The sequence below is a fragment of the Macrobrachium nipponense genome, chromosome 6 (genome assembly GCF_015104395.2).
Source record: "Macrobrachium nipponense isolate FS-2020 chromosome 6, ASM1510439v2, whole genome shotgun sequence".
NCBI lineage: Eukaryota > Metazoa > Arthropoda > Malacostraca > Decapoda > Palaemonidae > Macrobrachium > Macrobrachium nipponense.
This window is the reverse complement of record NC_061108.1, coordinates 74,436,217-74,455,057: the sequence shown is the minus strand read 5'-3', so window position 1 is coordinate 74,455,057 and position 18,841 is coordinate 74,436,217. Positions and strand designations below refer to the sequence as shown.

At 45.5% G+C, this 18,841-nt stretch overlaps 1 protein-coding gene across 4 annotated transcripts in view; it reads left to right on the top strand.

Annotated features, from left to right (window-relative positions):
- Positions 1-18,841, top strand: part of LOC135216346 (coiled-coil domain-containing protein 22-like) — a 394,256-nt gene that overhangs the window by 257,158 nt on the left and 118,257 nt on the right. For all 4 annotated transcript variants that reach the window (XM_064251575.1, XM_064251573.1, XM_064251574.1 and 1 more), the window contains exon 8: positions 2,164-2,303. In XM_064251575.1, coding sequence (XP_064107645.1) covers positions 2,164-2,303 — 140 coding nt within the window. The remainder of the gene's footprint in view (positions 1-2,163; positions 2,304-18,841) is intronic.

Here is an 18,841-nt window from a genome sequence, read left to right as displayed (position 1 = left end):
GTTGAAAATCCTGAAAATTTTTGCAACCAGATCTTGATGAGATCGTTGCACTCGGCAAGTCCATGGGGCTGGTCGTCGTCAAGGACGACATCAATGACCTTCTCGAGGAGCACCAAGAGGAGCTTACAACGGATGACCTAAAGGAGTTGGAGGCCATGCAACATATCGTCGTTCAAGAGGAGTTCTCTAGCAGTGGCGAGGAGGAGGACGACGACTCTATGACAACTGCAGAAATTAAGGATGCTCTAGCTGCTTTTCATAAGGTGCAATCATTCGTAGAAAAGAGACACCCTGAAAAGGCTTACACAGGTCGTATGCTTGTACAGTTCGATGACGTTTGCCTGAGTTGTTTCAGGAACATTGTCAAAAGCAGGCAGAAGCCATCTTCCTTGGATAATTATTTTTTAAAGAGGCCTTTAGTAGGAGTAGTAAGCAAAAAAGAACCAAGAGATACTACTACGAAAAAACAGAAAGTTGAAAGTGGTGAAGAAGTAAAAAAAAGAAAAAAAGAAAAACGTAAAGCATAAAAAAATTTTAAAAAATGTAAAAATAAAAAAAGACAAAAAAAGATCATTTATTTTAAATTTTTTGTAAAGTTAAGTATTACAGTTTTGTTAATGTGTTTCGTAAAGTTTAGTTTATGTTTTCCTTACATTTTTTCATGTGTTTCATAAAGTTAAGTGTACGTATCTGCTGTTTGTCCTCCTCCTCTGTCGCCACTTTCGGAGATTGCCTCACTCAAAAGTTAAGCTTCCACATTTTACTACATACGTACGTATGTACGTACAGTATTTCCTGTATACCATGTACACTAATACACTTTATTTACAGGTACTATGTAGTACATATTAGCAGTATGTATTAAGTTAGGTATTGAATGGTCCAAATTGTTGTAGTATTTCATTGTTTATAGGTCAATTTAGCTTTATTATGAAATTTACTGGGGTGTTTTTGGAGGGCTTGGAACGGATTAGCCATTTTACATGTAAAATGCGATTCAAGATACGAAAAGCTCATGATACGAAGGCCGCCTCGGAACGGATTAATTTCGTATCTTGAGGTACTGCTATATATATATATATATATATATATATATATATATATATATATATAATATATATATATATGTATATATATATATATATATATATATATATATATATATATATATGTATGTATATATATATATATATATATATATATATATATATATATATATATATATATGTATATATATGTATATATATATATATATATATATATATATATATATATATAATATATATATATATATATATTATATAATATTTGTGTGTGTGTGTGTGTGTGTGTGTGTGTGTGTGTGTGTGTGTAGAAAATTGTCTTTGGTGTTAATATTTAACATTTGTACAAAGAGGCTTTTTCAAATCTGTATGATAAAATCCATATCAAGAAAACTTTTGCCCTTGAAGTTATTCATAAAATCATATGAATTTTTCATAGTTGATATATTTTCTTTGTTAGTATTGTAAGTGTTTAATGTAATTGGGATGTGTAGTAAATACCGAAACATAGTCACTCTTTAGTATTATTTCTTCTGAAAATGTACATCTTCACCACTAGTCTTTTTATAAATCAACTTCCTTAGCTCTCATCACCTTTTGAAATCTGCATTTTATCCAAGGCTGCTTTTTAATTTGTTTTAGATATTAAAATTACTTTCGTCATTCTTGTCCACTGAAGCAGGAGTTTATGAAATTTTTGCTCTGGCTATGGGAGACATATTAATATAGTTTGGCTTTCTCTTTTTTTCTATTTATGGATATTACTCATAAATATGTTGAAATATTTTTTATGTCCATTTGTTATGATAGTTGGGTAGACTATTTGTTATCTCTCACTGCCTTATCTTCATCATTTCTAAATCATCTTAATATTTTTGCAGTGTTGACTGCCAATGTACATGGGGTGCTGCAGTAATTACTTCTACCTTACCTTACTTTATAGCATAGCTAGACTAACCAAATAATGGCACTGTCTGAGACAGTGGTTTGTATTTATGAAACAGTGGTTTGAAGATTACATTAGTGTACAAAGCAAAATTTTGGAAAATGAAATTTTTTTTATATTTTTATTCCCTTTTGATAGAATAGTGACATGCTGAAAACAATATTTTATTTTTAGGGAAATAAAGAGCAGTTACGCACCAAGGTAGCAGAGTTGAGAGACAAAATGCGTAGTATGGTACAAGATGCTGCAAGAAAAGAAGCTCTTTTGGCACAGCTCAGGAGTCAGTGTGAGACTATGAATAAAGATATTAATAGGTAAGCTAGTTATCATTATGCTATAATAATCTCTTTATACTTCATTATGCTCTTCTAATAATCCAATTGTTTCAAGATGAAAATGAGTTTAAAGACACTTCTTTTTTAATTGATACCCTCAAGATAGGTATACATAGAAGGGCTGAGATTCTTTGATTTTGATATTCTCTTCAATGCTGATTTATAAGAGTAACTCATATTATGTAATGAAATTACAGTCAATAGCCCGTGTACTATCGACAAGAAAAGTGAAGATACAGTTTTCTTAAATCTTTGGACACACATTGCTCAATAAAATAACACTTGGCAACTCTAGAAAGGGAGCAGAGCTTCAAATTCATCATTTTTTCCTACACCACAGACAAACCTTCCATCCTTTACTTAGGATAGATTGCAGCTCAGCTAAAACTACCGGCTAATACATTCTTTATGTACCGAGATAGCAACTACCGGGCCAGTAGTTACCTGCCCTGCGGTGGGGAAGCACCGCCTCCCCACCAGCTCACTGAGTCACCACTTTGATTACAGCCAGCAGCGAGGAAAGACCTCTCTCTTTCGCTCTCGCTGGCTTGCTGAAATTTTTCATAACATTCTTTTCCTCTTTCTAGCTGAATGCGAGTATGTCTGACAATATGGTTATGCGTTCTACCCTGTTGTCCTGGGCCAAAGGTGTGGGACTTTCATGAGCAGGATAGATAGAGACCCTCACTCCCTTTGTCCTTCTTGCAGGGGGCATTCCTGTACATCAGAATCCCCCTGTGAGCAGTTTCGTACCTGGTCGCTTGCCCAGTTGGTTGAGTATTGCTGGCGGTGAATCAAGAAGAGGAAAAGGGATTCTTCACCTTTGAGTTCTTCCTTGAAGACTAATGACCCAGACCTTCTGCTTCCTCATCGGGGAGTCGTCCTTCGGGACTTTTGGCATCTCACTTCCCTGGGAGAGAAGCACATAAGAGTGACAATTTAACTCCTGGCCAGCCTTTGAAAGAGCGAGACCTGCTTGTTTCCCCTGGTGAAACGGGAAGGCCTGGCCCTTCTAAGGATGAGCCTTGTTTTTCAGTGCATGTTGACGACATCCTTCATGTTTTGTGGCCTTTGTTGGGACTTCCTGGCCTGCTGTTGAAGGAGAGACTTTTGTCAGCACTCTCCTCTGGGGCTGCGTCTTCCTCCTTAGTCTCCTGGGAGGAGTCAGCCTCATCCTCTCGTGCTGTTAAGGAAGACGCCCTTCCCTCTGCAGCGCAGTCCCCAGAGCCCTTCCCTGTGGAGACTCTTTACGACGCTGACCAGGTCCGTCCTCCTGTCTGCCCGCCCTTGGGGATGCGGGCCCTGCAGCTTCCCCTTGTCCCTGGACAAGGTCCTTGGACTCCTCTTGACACGCCTTCTTCGAGAGCCAGCAGTGACTCTCAGAGAAGTAGTAAAGACTCTTCTCAGAGACATGCTGATGCTCGCTCTCCTTCAAGAACTACCAGACCTTCACGTGTAAACTCCTCGGTTTTGTGCAATGCTATGGCATGCACAAAGGAGCATTTGTTGGATTTACTCTCCTCTGCAATGAGCGATGCTACAGCACGCACAAAGGAGCATTCATTGGATTTACTCTCCTCCGCAATGCAAGAAGCTACGGTACGCGCACAGGAGGCTTCACTAATTGAACGCTCCCCTGCAATGTGTGATGCTTTGGTACGTGCACATAAGCCTTCATTAGAGAGAGGTCGCAGAGAAACTGTCTCTCCCTCTCGGGGACAATGCGCCAACAAGCCCCCACCTTCTACACCGCAGCGAGAACTACTTCCTGATGTGCACCATTCATTTGCTCACCATGTTACTCCTGGACAGCACGCTCCGACAGCATTCGTGATTGCTCATGTGTCCTTTAGACAGCGCTCACCTGTAACGTGTGTTACCCAACACTGCTTCACCGCAGCCTCAGCAGCAGAGTAAGCGCTCACTGAGATGTGCTACTGCCTATGCGCGCTAGCGTGCGTCACCAGAGAGTGTTTCTAAACACTCCAGCAGGCGCTCACGGTCTCCAGTATCATGGCCCAGACACGCTCCTTCTTCGGAACACTGTTCTTCGTCTGCACACTCAACAAGATGCGCAATTTTACCTGTAGAGTGTCAACGCTCTGCAGCGTTTTCTAACGCGCGCAGCTCTAGGCCTTCTCCCATGCGCAAATTTGCACGCAATTTGCCTGCACGCGCTTTTGCTCTTACAGATACACACGCACCTGTAAAACCTTTTTCCTCTACTTTATGCATGTTTCAACATGGAAAACAGAGACTTCTGAGTCAGAGTACCCGTCCTCGGAACTTCCATCGTCAGCTCCTCCTCTGGAGGTCCCATCTTCACCTCACCTTGGGATCCTCGTAAAGCTGCAACCCAGCCTTCCAAAAGGCAGCCTTATAGGCTTTCACCTTTGATCAGAGGTCGTAGTTCCCTGACTCTCCCTTAAGAACAAGGCCGCAAGCGGGCTCCTTCTCCTTCATATGACCTTCCAGCTGCCATGAGTGCTTAATGTCAGGCGAGAGGCGCTCTGGAAGCAAAGGCATCCCATGACTCCTCCTTAAAGAGTCCAGACCTCCAACCTGTCGAGGTTCCCAATCTCCAAGGCCTCGTTCCCTTGTAGAGAAATATCATATCTCGCACATCGAGTTCGAACCCAACCGAGATCCTGTTGACAGGGCTCCAACAGTGCTTGCGGAGAGGGCTCCATCTCCCCTCTCTCCTCCAGATTCGCCAGAAGCAGGTAGGCGTCCTCCAACTCCACCTTCCCCATTCTCGCAAGGGGCTGTCCGACGGGGGCATAAGGATCTGTGGAAGGCAGTGAAGAATCGCTCTCGCGATGCGAGCCTCCAAGGGCTCAAGTGGCACTGGGGGCCTCAGCTCCGAGACCTTCTGCCGCCCTTCATGAACAACCAGAGACTCAGCCTTCTTCTTCAAGACTGGACCCCTCATATTCATGCCCGGGTGCATCAATGCAGAGGGAGGATGATTTTCACGAGGCAACCGACGACTCAGCGGGCTACCTTCTGGAACCAGCTGCTCCAGCTGTAGCTGTTCCAGAAGATGCGGCAGCTGAAACCACCTTCCGTGAAATCATCGGTCTCATCCGGAAGGAAAACAGCCTAGAAGAAGCTCCAACTACTTCTCTGAAAGGCCGTATGTTGGCAGTCGACCTTCTTTGTCGTGCCCCTCGGGGTGCTCGGCCCCGGTTTGAGCTGCCCTTGTCATCCCTGACAAGGGAGGTACTGACCTAGGTCAATAGACAAGTTTCAGCGAAGAAGGACTCGCTGCGGGCATCTCAGTCCTCTAAGCTACTCCCCTCTGCTTTCCAGTAGCAGAGGAAGTACTATGTGGCCCAAGAGGGTGAGCCTTCACCCTTGCCCATAAACCCGATGATAACATCATTGGCACCTGGAGTTTCACTCCAGACACTGCAACACAGAACCTTGACGCTCTCTTCCCAGGAGATGTTGCAGCTGGAACAAACCACGATACTGGCGTTGCAAGCAGCTTCTGGGGCAACCTGGTGCTGAAGCGCAGGGACACCGTCTCATCAAGGCTTGATCGAGCTGTGGACCCTCAGGGAGAGAGTCCGCCGTGACCAATGAGGAGGGCATTCCCCCCACTCTGCCACCTGTGGGGGGATGCCTGCAAGCCAGATGGATGCGGTGGCAGTACCACGAGGTGGTGGATTGGATGCTGACCTTTCTTGGACGTGGGTATCACGTCCCGTTCATCAACTCTCCCCTTTCTCTGATTCGACCCCCAAAGATGTCATCATCCTATCGTCAGGGATCAACAAAGGATCTCACCCTTCAGGTGGAAGTCCAGGTCATGCTGGGGAAGGATGCTCTCGAGGAGGTCCTTGATGATTCTCTAGGCTTCTTCAGTCAACTTTTTCTTGTAAATAAGGCGTTTGGAGGCTGGAGACCAGTCATCGACCTCTCAGCCCTGAACGAGTTCGTTCAGCAAACCCCGTTCGGGATGGAGACCCCCAGCATGGTCAGACAGGCCATTTGTCCTTTGGCTTACATGGTGACGATCGACCTAAAAGACTCATAGTTCCAGATCCCAATCCATCCGTTGTCCAGGAAGTATCTTCGTCTTGTTTTAGTGGACAGAGTGTTCCAATTCAAGGTCCTATGTTTTGGTCTCTCCCCAGCTCCGCAAGTCTTCACTTGGGTGTTCATCTTAGTGTCGACGTGGGCTCATCACCAGGGCATTCGTCTATTGTGTTACCTAGACGATTGGCTGATACTGGCGCCCTCGATGGAACTGCTTCATCTCCGAGACAGGGTTCTGGCATTTTGTCACGATCTGGGGATCATGGTGAACCGCAAGAAATCCTCTCTAGAGCCCTCTCAACAACTGGTGTATCTCAGTATGATCCTCAACACCGTTGCAGGAAAAGTCTTTCCGACACTGGAAAAACTGGAATGTTTCCGAAGTGTCGCTCTGCCCTTCCTTCGACAGTCCCAGCTGCCAGCACATCAGTGGCAACAGTTACTGGGACATCTGGCCTCGCTGGAACGCCTTGTTCCAAAAGGTCGGATGCACCTTCGATCCTTTCAGTGGGGTCTGAAGAATCGTTGGTCGCAAAGTCGCGATTCTCCTCACGAACTAGTCCCAGTAGAGGAGAACATGCACTTCTACTCCCCTCTACAGTCTTGTCCACCCGATCTGCTCCTGTTTACGGACACATCCAAGGAAGGATGGGGTGCGCAACTACTGCAACACCTGGCTTTGGCCCTATGGTCCAACCAGGAACATCAAGATTATATCAATGTGCTGGAAGTTCGAGCTGCCTTCCTGGCACTCCAGCACTTCAGCTCTCTTCTGATAGGTCACTCGGTGGCGCTGATGAGTGACAACACTACCGTAGTGGCATACATGAACCGTCAAGGTGGTACCGTCTCTCTACAGCTATGCCAACTAGCAGTGCAGATTCACGAATGGGCAGCTCTCAGCTCGGTAGGGTTGACAGCTTGGTTTATTCCAGGCAAACTGAACATCGTGGCGGACAGTCTTAGCAGGAGGACACAGATTGTTGGCTCCGAATGCTCTTTGGCTCCTCGGATAGCGAACAAAGTCTTGACTTTGTGGGGTTCCCCAACGATAGACCCGTTCGCTACCTCTCTAAATCAGAAGTTACTGATTTACTGCTCTCCAGTTCCAGATCTGGCGGTAGCGTTCGAGGACGCGTTCCAGCACCCCTGGGATGGCCTAGATGTCTATGCTTTTCTGCCATTTTGCCTGATCAGGCAGGTGTTGAATCAATTGTGATCCACACCTTACATGTCCATGACGCTAATAGTGCCGAAATGGCCTTGCGTAGAATGGTACCTGGACCTTCTACTTCTGGTAGAGACTGAGAGTGCTTTAGCCACTCCCCGACCTCCTATGGCAACCACATGTGAGGATCTTCCACAACGTAGTGAGCTTTTTATATCTTCACAAGTGGAAGTTATTCAGCAGCTCCTCACAGCGAAAGACTTTTCGCGGGAGGCTGCGACAGCAATGTCAGGATACCTCAGGAAGTCCTCAACGTCTGTCTATCAGACTAAGTGGGCCATCTTCTGTGGTTGGTGTCATTGGAGAGGCTGTTCTCCTCTCGGAGCCTCTATCCCCTTGATTGCCGACTTCTTACTCTACCTCCGGAGAGAGAAGCTCCTTTTGGTCTCAGCAGAAAAAGGCTATCACTTGGCCGTGAGCCAAGTCCTCAGACTGAAGGGAATCAATCTCTCTTCCTTGGAGGAACTCGTATGCTCATACAAAGCTTTGAACAGGGTTGCACTCTGGTATTGGCAAAGCCTCCTCCCTGGGACATCGTTGCTGTCCTTAGGTCTTTGAAGAGAGCTCCGTATGAACCATCATCCCTGGCATCTGATAGGGATCTCACCCTGAAAACTATTTTTCTTCTCGCCCTTGCTTCCTCCAAGCGAGTCAGCGAGCTTCATGTCCTACTTTATACTGTCACTCATACTTAGCGCTGGACCAATGCCTGCTTCAGCTTTGTCCCTGGGTTTGTTGCGAAAACCCAGAATCTGGCCCAGGTTGATTCTTGGTTTTCTTTGTTCCAGGTTATGAGCCTGAGCACAGTAACCGAAGACCCAGTTGAGCTACTTCTCTGTCTTCTGAGAACACTGAGGCACTATCTCCAATGGACCAGCTCTACTTGACCCACCTTACAACATCTCTTTGTAAGTGCGGGCCCATGAAAGAAGAGGGTTACAAGTAATACCATTTCACATTGGATTCGAGAGGTGATTTGCTGTACCCTCTCCCCTCCCTCCTCTCCACTTGCTGGTACCAGTCGAGTGAAGGCTCATGATGTGCATGGAATGAGCACATCTCTTGCCTTCAAGAAGAACCTCTCTGTTACCCAAGTGATGGAAGCTGGCACATGGTCTCACCCTTCCACCTTCACCAGGTTCTACCTTAGAGACTGTACCCACAGCTACCTCGACACAATTGACCTTGGTCCTGTGGTAGCCCCTCAGTAAGTGGTTTAGCTGCCTCCATGCCCCCAGAGGTCGGAAGTATCGAATCGAGGATCGAGGTTCCATATCAGGCTGGGGGTGAATGTGAGAGTATGACTGGCCTATTTTCTTTTGACCTTTTCCCCTTATTTGGGGCCACAGCATCAAAACCCGTCTCTGGCACCAATTTCGATACTGGTAAACATTCCATGTCCAACTAGTGGTTTTTCTGTAGAGACACAGAAGTCAGTCTCCACACTCCTTTCAGAGGGGGTGTGCTGCAACCCAACAAACCTGTTATAATTATATAGCCTGGTTTTGGTTACCAGAAAGAGTTCTACGCTCACACATTTGATACCCAGGCTGTCAGCCATCAGGTCACATTTACCATGGCTCGCGGGGTGAAGGATCCACAACCCCGAGCTATAAGCCCGGTTCCGGGCATCTCGGGTTCCATTCTCAGCCAGCGAGACAGGACTTCCATCCCTACCTTAGGATGAGTCTCTTAAATAAAGGACATTAGTTTTGTATATGGTGTAGTAACAAATTACATTTTGAAAGTGAAATGTATTTTTCCCTAACCATACAAATCTGGAGTCCTTTACTTGTATGGTCCCGCCAAACACCCACCCCCTTGATTCAGGGGTCATCATCAAATTCCTGGCTGTAATCAAAGTGACGACTCAGTGAGCTGGTGGGGAGGGGGTGCTTTCCCACCGCTGGGCAGGTAACTACCGGCCCGGTAGTTACTACCTCGGTATATAAAAGAATGTATTAGCCGGTAGTTTCAGCTGAGCTGCAATCTATCCTAAGTAAAGGACTCCAGGTTTGTATGGTTAGAGAAAAATACATTTTACTTTCAAAAATATCATGTTTGTTGCTTTCTAGATTTCCAGCAACTTTAAACCATAAAGATTCTGTAGAAGTACTATTATCATTTGTACTTGAATGTAGTAACAGCCTCTATATTATTTTTTAATGTTGGTTTGGTAACATTCAGAGTAGAATATCGATCATGCTTCATTAAAAACTACCACGAAACCTTACTTATAATTGATGTTATGACACTAAAATTGTGTCAAATTCATGTGCAATTGAAAATAAATCTTAAATAATGAGAGAAAATGTTTTAAAATTTGGGCAATAGTAGTGGAAATTGTAAGGAACAATACATCAATAAATGCAATATTATGGAGAGAGAGAGAGAGAGAGAGAGAGAGAGAGAGAGCGCAAAGGCCAATCTATAAAGATATTGAGTGATATATTTTTAAAGTATATTTTAGAGAGAGTCTTACAGGGAGTTACAAGGATTAGGATGTCTCAAAGACTTGTTAGTTGATCCGAGGAGACATCACGTGCTTACTGAGAGAGAGAGAGAGAGAGAGAGAGAGATTTCATTCGACTGTTGCCGTAATATTCAAAGGTTGTAAAAGGTGTGGAAAATTTCAACCATAGGCTATGTCATTCTTGCTTTCTTGATATAGTCTCTACTTTTGAAAATCAATTTTTATCCACAAATCATTCATGAAAAAACTGTGTAAGTAAAAATATTCATCACCATAAATAAAAAAAACTTGATATCTATTGCACAGCCAATTAAAGTTTTATATTGTGCAAAAAATGTTGTGAAGGGAGATCTTTCAGTCTTGCAGCAAAGTAATGCAGCCGTGTTACCTGTGTAGACTAACTCTGAACTGCTTGTAATTGGAGCATAGCCAAAAAATCTTTGAGTTGACAGGCTACTTTAACCTTGATAAAGATTTCCTTTTAATGGCAGTAGCTTTGTAAACAGCTACTAGCATTTGGTCCATGTCAATGTCAAAGTCATCAAAGTGTGAAAGATATTAAGCCAGTACCCAAGTGACTTGTGCTTTCCTGTCCAAAGAACTCGGGGCTCCTCCTCACATCATAGATAACGCTATTGCTTATAAAACTAAATTTGCCAACCTACCTGCCAGTGACAGCTAACTTTAAATGCTATGGAATACAAATTAAAATTTGTAGAAACTAAAATTATTATAATCACCACTTATGATGATGCAATAATAATCCCGTTCATAAAGCCAAACACGTATATATTGTCGGTGTGATACGTAGTACTAAAATAAACAATTCACGCACTATCTTCCAGATCTCTATGAACAAATCCATCTGAGGAATTCCAATTACTTCGGACAAATATCGTGTTTTTAACTATCTGAACGTTTTTGTTTTGCAGTTTTAACTTATATGAAATAATTTTCCTTGTATTTTCATATTCTAGGGTAAATTTAGTGAGATTGTGTCAGGCACATCTGTTTTTTCGAAAGACAAACATAGTATTGAATAACTGGATAGTTTCTGTATCATATTTCACCACCAGTAGGCTCTCAGTGGCCATATAGTTCTTATTCAACTAAGCCACATTGTTACATTTCTGTTTTTCGTTGCATAGGTATAGTAAAACAATATTTAAAAGAAAAATTGCCAAAAATCTGTAAGTTAATAAACACTTTAATAGTAATTTTTTATACTTATTTGGGGAAAAGGTAAAAACTGCTGCTATTAGGAAGCTATGAAGGAAAAATCAATAAGACTTGGTAGTGTATGTACAAGAATAGTTCATATATAGTATAAGCCTAATAACAGCTCAAATGCCATTCACAAAATAAACCAATGAATTGTAAACATCAGGGGGAAACTTTTAAAGCTGACAAAACCAAAAGAAAACCAGATTGTTCACAACTGTGTAGGTTACTCCTTGGAATCAATAAGCATCAGTGAATTTATTAACATAATCCTAAGTTTGTTATATGCATGCCTGTCCACAAAATCACTTGCAGTGCTCTGCTTATGGTGTTTAGACAGTCCTCTATCCCTTCAGTCCTTGTTACTTTGCCTCTGTATGTTGACTAGGGTGTGCTTTTCCATTCCAAACTTTATCTTGAAATCTCCTGATGAAGTCATAGTCAGTTTTATTATTATTATTATATTATTATTATTATTATTATTATTATTATTATTATTATTATTATTATTATTATTATTATTATTATTATTATTTTGGTAGAAGACCCTCTTTTAGGCAAATACTGTTAAAAAGAATGGCAGAATTAAGCGAGTTGATTTTATATATTGTTTTTTCTATTTTCCTTACAATTCGCTTCTCAGGTTCAGCGATGTTTCTGAGTAACTGACCAATATTCATATTGGGAATTTTCAAAAATCATAAATGCTGAAGGTAATCTTTTATTGGAACAGGATATCAGATCCAGGTCAAGCAGGGGTCGTCGTCAGTGCTGGTATTATTCCGTAGGCGTAGTTCAGTTCGGGGCCGGGTTCGTCTTCGGTTTAAGGGCTGGTATTGGTGCTGGTATAGCTGGTATATCTGGTATTACGTAACGTTTCGACCTTCTCGCAGGTCATCCTCGGACGAGTTGTTTGAAGAGACTGTAGCAAGAAAGTCTGTGGGGCGGTATTTATAGCGGCTCGGACCTAGAGTTGCATTCTCATTGGTCGGGCCGGTCTTGGACGAAGTCGTGGATCTCGCCTCGAAGGTCTCGGGGACTCTCTCGTGCGAGCGCCACAGTAGTGTGCCTGGAGATGAACGACAGGAATTCCGTCCGTAGCAGGAATCACCCAAGAAACGTTTCTCCTTCCCACCGCCGCCCAGAGAGCAGCGAACGACCCCCCGACAATACCAGATAATCAGGAGCCCCCACGGGATGACAGGATTCCTGCTACGGACAGAATTCCTGTCGTTCATCTCCAGGCACACTACTGTGGCGCTCGCACGAGAGAGTCCCCGAGACCTTCGAGGCGAGATCCCCGACGACCTTTCCGTCCCAAGCCGGCCGGGCCCGACCAATGGAAGAATGCCAACTCATAGGCGTTCCGAAAGCCGCTATAAATACCGCCCCACAGACTTTCTTGCTACAGTCTCTTCAAACAACTCGTCCGAGGATGACCTGCGAGAAGGTGGAAAACGGTTACGTAATACCAGATATACCAGCTATACCAGCACCAATACCAGCCCTTAAACCGAAGATGAACCCAGGCCCCAACTGAACATACGCTATGGAATAATACCAGCACTGACGACGACCCCTGCTTGACCTGGATCTGATATCCTGTTCCAATAAAAGATTACCTTCAGCATTTATGATTTTTGAAAATTCCCAATATGAATATTGGTCAGTTACTCAGAAACATCGCTGAGCCTGAGAAGCGAATTGTAAGGAAAATAGAAAAAACAATATATAAAATCAACTCGCTTAATTCTGCCATTCTTTTTAACAGTATTATTATTATTATTATTATTATTATTATTTCTGGGCTCAGCCTGTGTCGCTCCGTGAAATGTCCCTTTGATGCTCATTTCTAAGGTATAAATATTGCTATACATACCAGAGACAAAAGAGAAACGGTAGTGCCAGAGTATTCTGGCTCGCTCACCTTTTAATTAAAGGTGTCGGTATGTACAGAGGAGCCGGACTAAGGCCCCGCTACCCGCTACTACTACGGTCAGCATCTTTGTTTACATTCCTTTCGATAGCATTGTCGGCGCCACACGCGTTTTTTACTCTGTGCTGTGTTTTCGCCTTAGTAATTTCCTTACTCTTTGCAAGATGGAACATCAAGCTTCTGCATCCAAGTTAAGTACTGCTATTAATGTTTAAGGTCAGTTAATAATGACCTTCGGCGAATTAGCCGAATTATTTGAGTTTTTAGATGTTCAGTAGCGAGAGCGTCTTCGTCCCCGCGCCACCATCCCTGACTCGTCGACCGCATGGCGGTTATTCGTGCACCAATTGGTCCCCCATACCAATTGGGCTTGATTTACATGTTAAGCAGTATTTTATCGCATTTTATTACATGCAGTTAGCTTTGGCATTTTATTTCCTAGTTCTTTCATGGGGAATTTCTCGCTCCGACCGCATGCTTCGGATCTTATCGTAGCCTAGTCAGATCACGATACCCTTGCGTTAGGAGTTCTTAGGCCTTCATGCCTTTACGTTAGGACCTCGTCCCTTCGTATTCTTTTGTCCTCCAGCTCCCTAGTCGCCTGCCCCCGATCATTTCGGCATGGCATACTGACTAGCCGCTCTGAGTCGCTAGGCTAACACACCCAAATCTTCGGATTTGCGATTAGCCTAACCGCTCTAGGACAACCTCTTTCTCTTTCTTCTTATTTAGTTTATTTCACATATTCCTGTGTTAGGACAGCTAATATTTATACTGATATTTATATTAAATGTTGCTATTCTGCACGGCTTCAAGTTGGCCAGTTGGCCTTCTTGCGATCGGCTGGTCCTTCACACCGTGTGTCTGTTTACCCGGCTGAGAAGGTCTCCAGTTGATCGCGTAAGAGCCACCCTGCTACCGACCTCTCTCTCTCTCTCTCTCTCTCTCTCTTCTCTCTATCTCTCTCTCTTTCTCTATATCTCTCTTCCCTCTCTCTCTCTCTCCCCTCTAGCTCTCTCTCTCACCCACCTACTCGTTCACCCACTTTGGTGGTGTGACGACTCGCTCACGCTACCCAGGTAGCCCACCCGAGTCTACGTAGAGCGGGGAGGGGACACTGGGAGGGGGGGGGGATACACTCGGTGCGCAGGCCTGCCGTACTCAGCCGCCCCACTATGGAGTTCAGGGACACGTCCTGCCCACCCGAGCCATGGTTGGCCACCAGGCCCGGTAGAGCGGGACACCCCCGACTCTCCAGGAAGTGCATCCCCCTCTCTGTCTGTTATGCCTCCCCCTCCCTCCCCGCTCCGGCAGTCTCAGAGCTCTGTCTAACGCTGGACTTGACCTTGGGACTCGATGCATCCTCAGACTTAAGGCTCCGGCCTTTCCATGGGATACCTTTAATCTTGCATCTGTCATAGCATACATATATAATATTAGATTTCATTACGGCGGAGTTGCTACTCCGCCAACGGAATTGTCGCCCTGTTACCTCAGCTCCTCAATCCTGTTTCTATCTTTGTTTGTTACTTACTCCGGCGCCTGGGGACACCTTGAGTTCATTTAATCTATTAGATTCTACTCTGGTGCTGCCGGAGTTCTGTTGAAATCAGAGCCCCCTTGGCCCGCTCGTGACATCACTGCAAGGTATACAGGCCCTGGAGCTGGTAGTGACAGGGTGACACTTATCGTATGTATATATATATATATATATATTATATATATATCATATATATATATATAGATATATATATATATATATATATATATATATATATATATATATATATAGATATATATATATATATACATACATACACTGTTACCCGCATAATACCACACACCTGCTACCGCCGGAGTTACTCCAGCAGCAGTATCATACATCACAACCATGAAGTTTGCTGGACCCACGCCGGATGTGCTGTGAGGGTGAAGGATTTCGTTGTGTGGCACCACGAGAACTGCTCAGTGTGCTACATCCTAGTCAACGAAGCCACCACCGAGGTATGTGGCATTCCGGGCTGTATATAATGATACAATGAGATTCATTAAATTGCATTCTTGATATTGTACTAAGTTAAGTCTGCCTCTAGTATTAAGTACTAATATTAACCCCTTTTTACAGGGCCTGGGAGCGGTCCGGACTGCAGCTCTAGCCACCCTGAAGACCTGGGTTGGAGGGTTCGGGAGGAACTCTGCCAAGGGGCAACCCTATATCCTGGCCCAGGACATGTCCGCCCTCATCTTCCCCGGGGCGAAGAGAGGTTCAGCGGTGGATCCCAAGATAGCTGCGCCCCTGATCGCCAAAATCCGGGCCACAGTTGCACTTCCAGAGGACGGAGGCATCGCTGAGGAGGTCACGGGGAACGTTGCAGCCCTTGATTTGGATTTGGAGCCCATGACTGTTGACGGGATGGGCAATGGTAAGGGTGTTGGTGAGGCAGACCTTGTAGGGGTTCAAGGGGTTTCCTTGAGTCCCTCCTTAACTTCTATCCCCTCTACTTCTACTTCTTTCCGGGGATTCACTGAGAAGTCTTGGTCAGTCAGACCAAAGATTTCCAGTGGTCCCCAAAGTCAAAGCTTCCACAGACTTCAAACCTAGGGCAAAATCCCTGCCAAAGAAGTTTATTACCAGCCTTGTCACTAAGCCATCGGCTCACCATCCTGGGGCAGACAAGGCAAAAGCTACCCCTTTTGCCAAGGTGTCCAGATCTAAGCCTCGCAAGGAGAAAGCTCAGTCTTCCTCCTTTGATATAAATGTTTACCCAGCTCTCAAATATGGTAGAAGCATCGGGCGATTCCATCCAATCCCTATCAGAGAGGGTGGCGGCTCAGGAAAACGCAATGTAGGGTATCCAGGACACCTTAGCGGCAGGGCACTCTCAGCCCGGCCAAGCAGTTCTACCCTTGCTTATGCCGGACTCATCTAACCTCCCTCCCTTTAAGCCTAACAATCCTTGGAGGGTAGCAGCACACGCTCCATTTTCGGAGGGTATGCTGTCTATCGAAGGCTGTGGAACTCGAAGGCTAGAGGACTTCGAGTTTTATCCTGATGGTCTCCGACCTCCATTCATGGGCTATGTCCGCTTGACAGACGCAGCCATGATGAGGGAGGATAAAGTCCCAAAAGAGACTGTAATTCTCCCCCGGGAACAGGCCCAACAAGCCTGGCTCCGGAGCTTGGAGGAGTGGGAGTGTGTGAACACAAGGCTCACCGCCTTCAAAAGCCCCTTCACCATTTTTACAAATGTTGAGGGCACTCCACTACCAATCACTCTTAAAGTAGTAGAGGCCACTTACCAGGCGGCCTTGAAGGACGAGCCCATGCCCCAGCTCCGGGAAACAGAGCCAACTTCCCTGTTGCTCCCGGATCCGAGAACTACTTTGAGCAGGCAGCTCCCACTTTCACCGTAGGTAAGCTCAAGCCGGACTGCGCCACGGTGCTGTTCAGCGAAAGGTTACCTAGACTCTCGGAGAGCCTTATACAGACTGAGTATGATGCCCGGACTAGGCTCAGCAGATCCCTCAGCTCCTTGACTATGGCGGAGATGACGGCCCTTGTCTACGAACAAGAGCCGTTATTTAAAGTCATGGCTAAGTCGCTACTGCATACAATGCAGTGCGACTTCTATGACTTCGTCATAGCCCGGAGGAACTGCAGGAAACATGTTCTGGCGGCAGCTACCATCCACCACGAACCAAATAAGCTGATCGCCTCATCCATATGGGGCACAGACCTCTTCCCCACCCCTGTGGTGGCGGAGGTCTTGTACAAGGCCTCCAAAGTCAACCAGAGCTTGAAGGTCCAGTGGGGTCTCGTCCCTAAAAGGAAACCTGAATCCACAGGATTCAACCCGAAGTCGAAGAAGAGGCCCAGGAAGTTCCAGCCCTTCCAGGCCCCTCAACAAGCTCTAATGCAGGCAGTTCCGGTACCTCAAGTATCACAACAAACGGCGTCTAAGGCATAACCCCAACAGCAGTTCATGCTCTTAATGCAGCCATCTCAGCAGCCCCAGGCCTCAACCTCCTTCGCTGTCTCTCCGGCCTATAATGCGGCGTTCGAGGCTCGGTCCTTTCAGCCGTTTAATAGGTTCGCCAGAGGCAGCCGAGCTAGGGGTCCCTCCCATCATCGAGGAGCCGGAAGGGCTGCTAGCAGGGGGAAAGGTTTCCGAGGAGCACGTGGTGGACGCCCATTGGCAAACCAGTGAGAGTCCCAAGGTAGGAAGGAGGCTGTACCTCTTCCGTCACCGGTGGGGGTTCAGCAGCTGGGCTCAGAGTATTGTGACCAAAGGTCTAGGGTGGAGTTGGCTTCAAGGCCCTCCTCCACCCAACGACTTCTATCAAAGACCAACAGAGGAATTGATAGAGTATACCCAAGAACTCCTTCAGAAAAGAGTAGTATCAAGGGTCAAGAACTTAAAGTTTCAAGGGCGCTTGTTCAGCGTGCCAAAGAAAGGCTCAGAAAAGCGAAGAATAATCCTAGACTTGTCCCATCGGAACTCATTCATTCTTTGCGACAAGTTCAGGATGCTGACCGTTTCGCAGGTGCGGACCTTACTTCCCCGTGGGGCCGTCACAACCTCTATAGATCTTACAGATGCCTATTATCATGTTCCAATAGCCAGACACTTACGCCCCTTCCCAGGCTTCAAACTAGGAAAGCAAGCTTACTCCTTCAGAGTAATGCCATAAGGGCTCAACATTGCACCCAGAATACTATTCACAAAGTTGGCAGAATCAGTCATCCAAGAATTGAGGACGCAAGGAATAATGTTAGTAGCCTATCTAGACGATTGGCTCATATGGGCCACAAGTGTCGAAGAATGCCACAAGGCGACAGTCAAAGTCATCCAATTCCTGGAACGTTTAGGGTTCCAAATAAACAGGACCAAGTCCAGGCTAACACCGTAATCTCGCTTCCAGTGGTTAGGCCTACAGTGGGACCTGGGATCTCATACTCTATCAATCCCGCCGTTGAAAAGGAAAGAAATAGCCAAGTCCTCGAAGGCAATTTCTCAAGAACGCTCAGACGTCCCGGAGGAACCAAGAAAGGATCTTGGGTTCACTCCAATTCGCTTCAGTCACAGACGTCCTATTGAAAGCCAGACTGAAGGACATAAACTGCGTCTGGTGTTCAAAAGCAAACCGGAGATCTCGGGACAAATTAGCTCCTATCCTGGCGATCTTACGGAAGAGGCTCCGTCCATGGACGGACATCAAAAGTCTATCAAAAGCAGTACCCCTCCAGTTCCCCCCGCCGTCTCTAGTGATCCACACGGACGCCTCACTAAGCGGTTGGGGCGGGTACTCACAGTACAAAAAGGTCCCGGGAACCTGGTCCCTACCATTCCGCCAGCTACATATCAATGTACTGGAAGCCATGGCAGTGTTTCTCACTCTGAAAAGGCTTCGACCGCCCAAGAAGAGTCACATCAAACTAGTACTAGACAGTGCAGTGGTAGTCCACTGCATAAACAGGGGCGGATCCAAGTCGAGTCACGTGGATCATGTCATGATAGCCATATTTACCTTGGCAGACAGGAACAAATGGCACCTGTCAGCCACTCACCTAGCGGGCGTAAGGAACGTGGCGCTGGAATTGGAGTAGACATTGG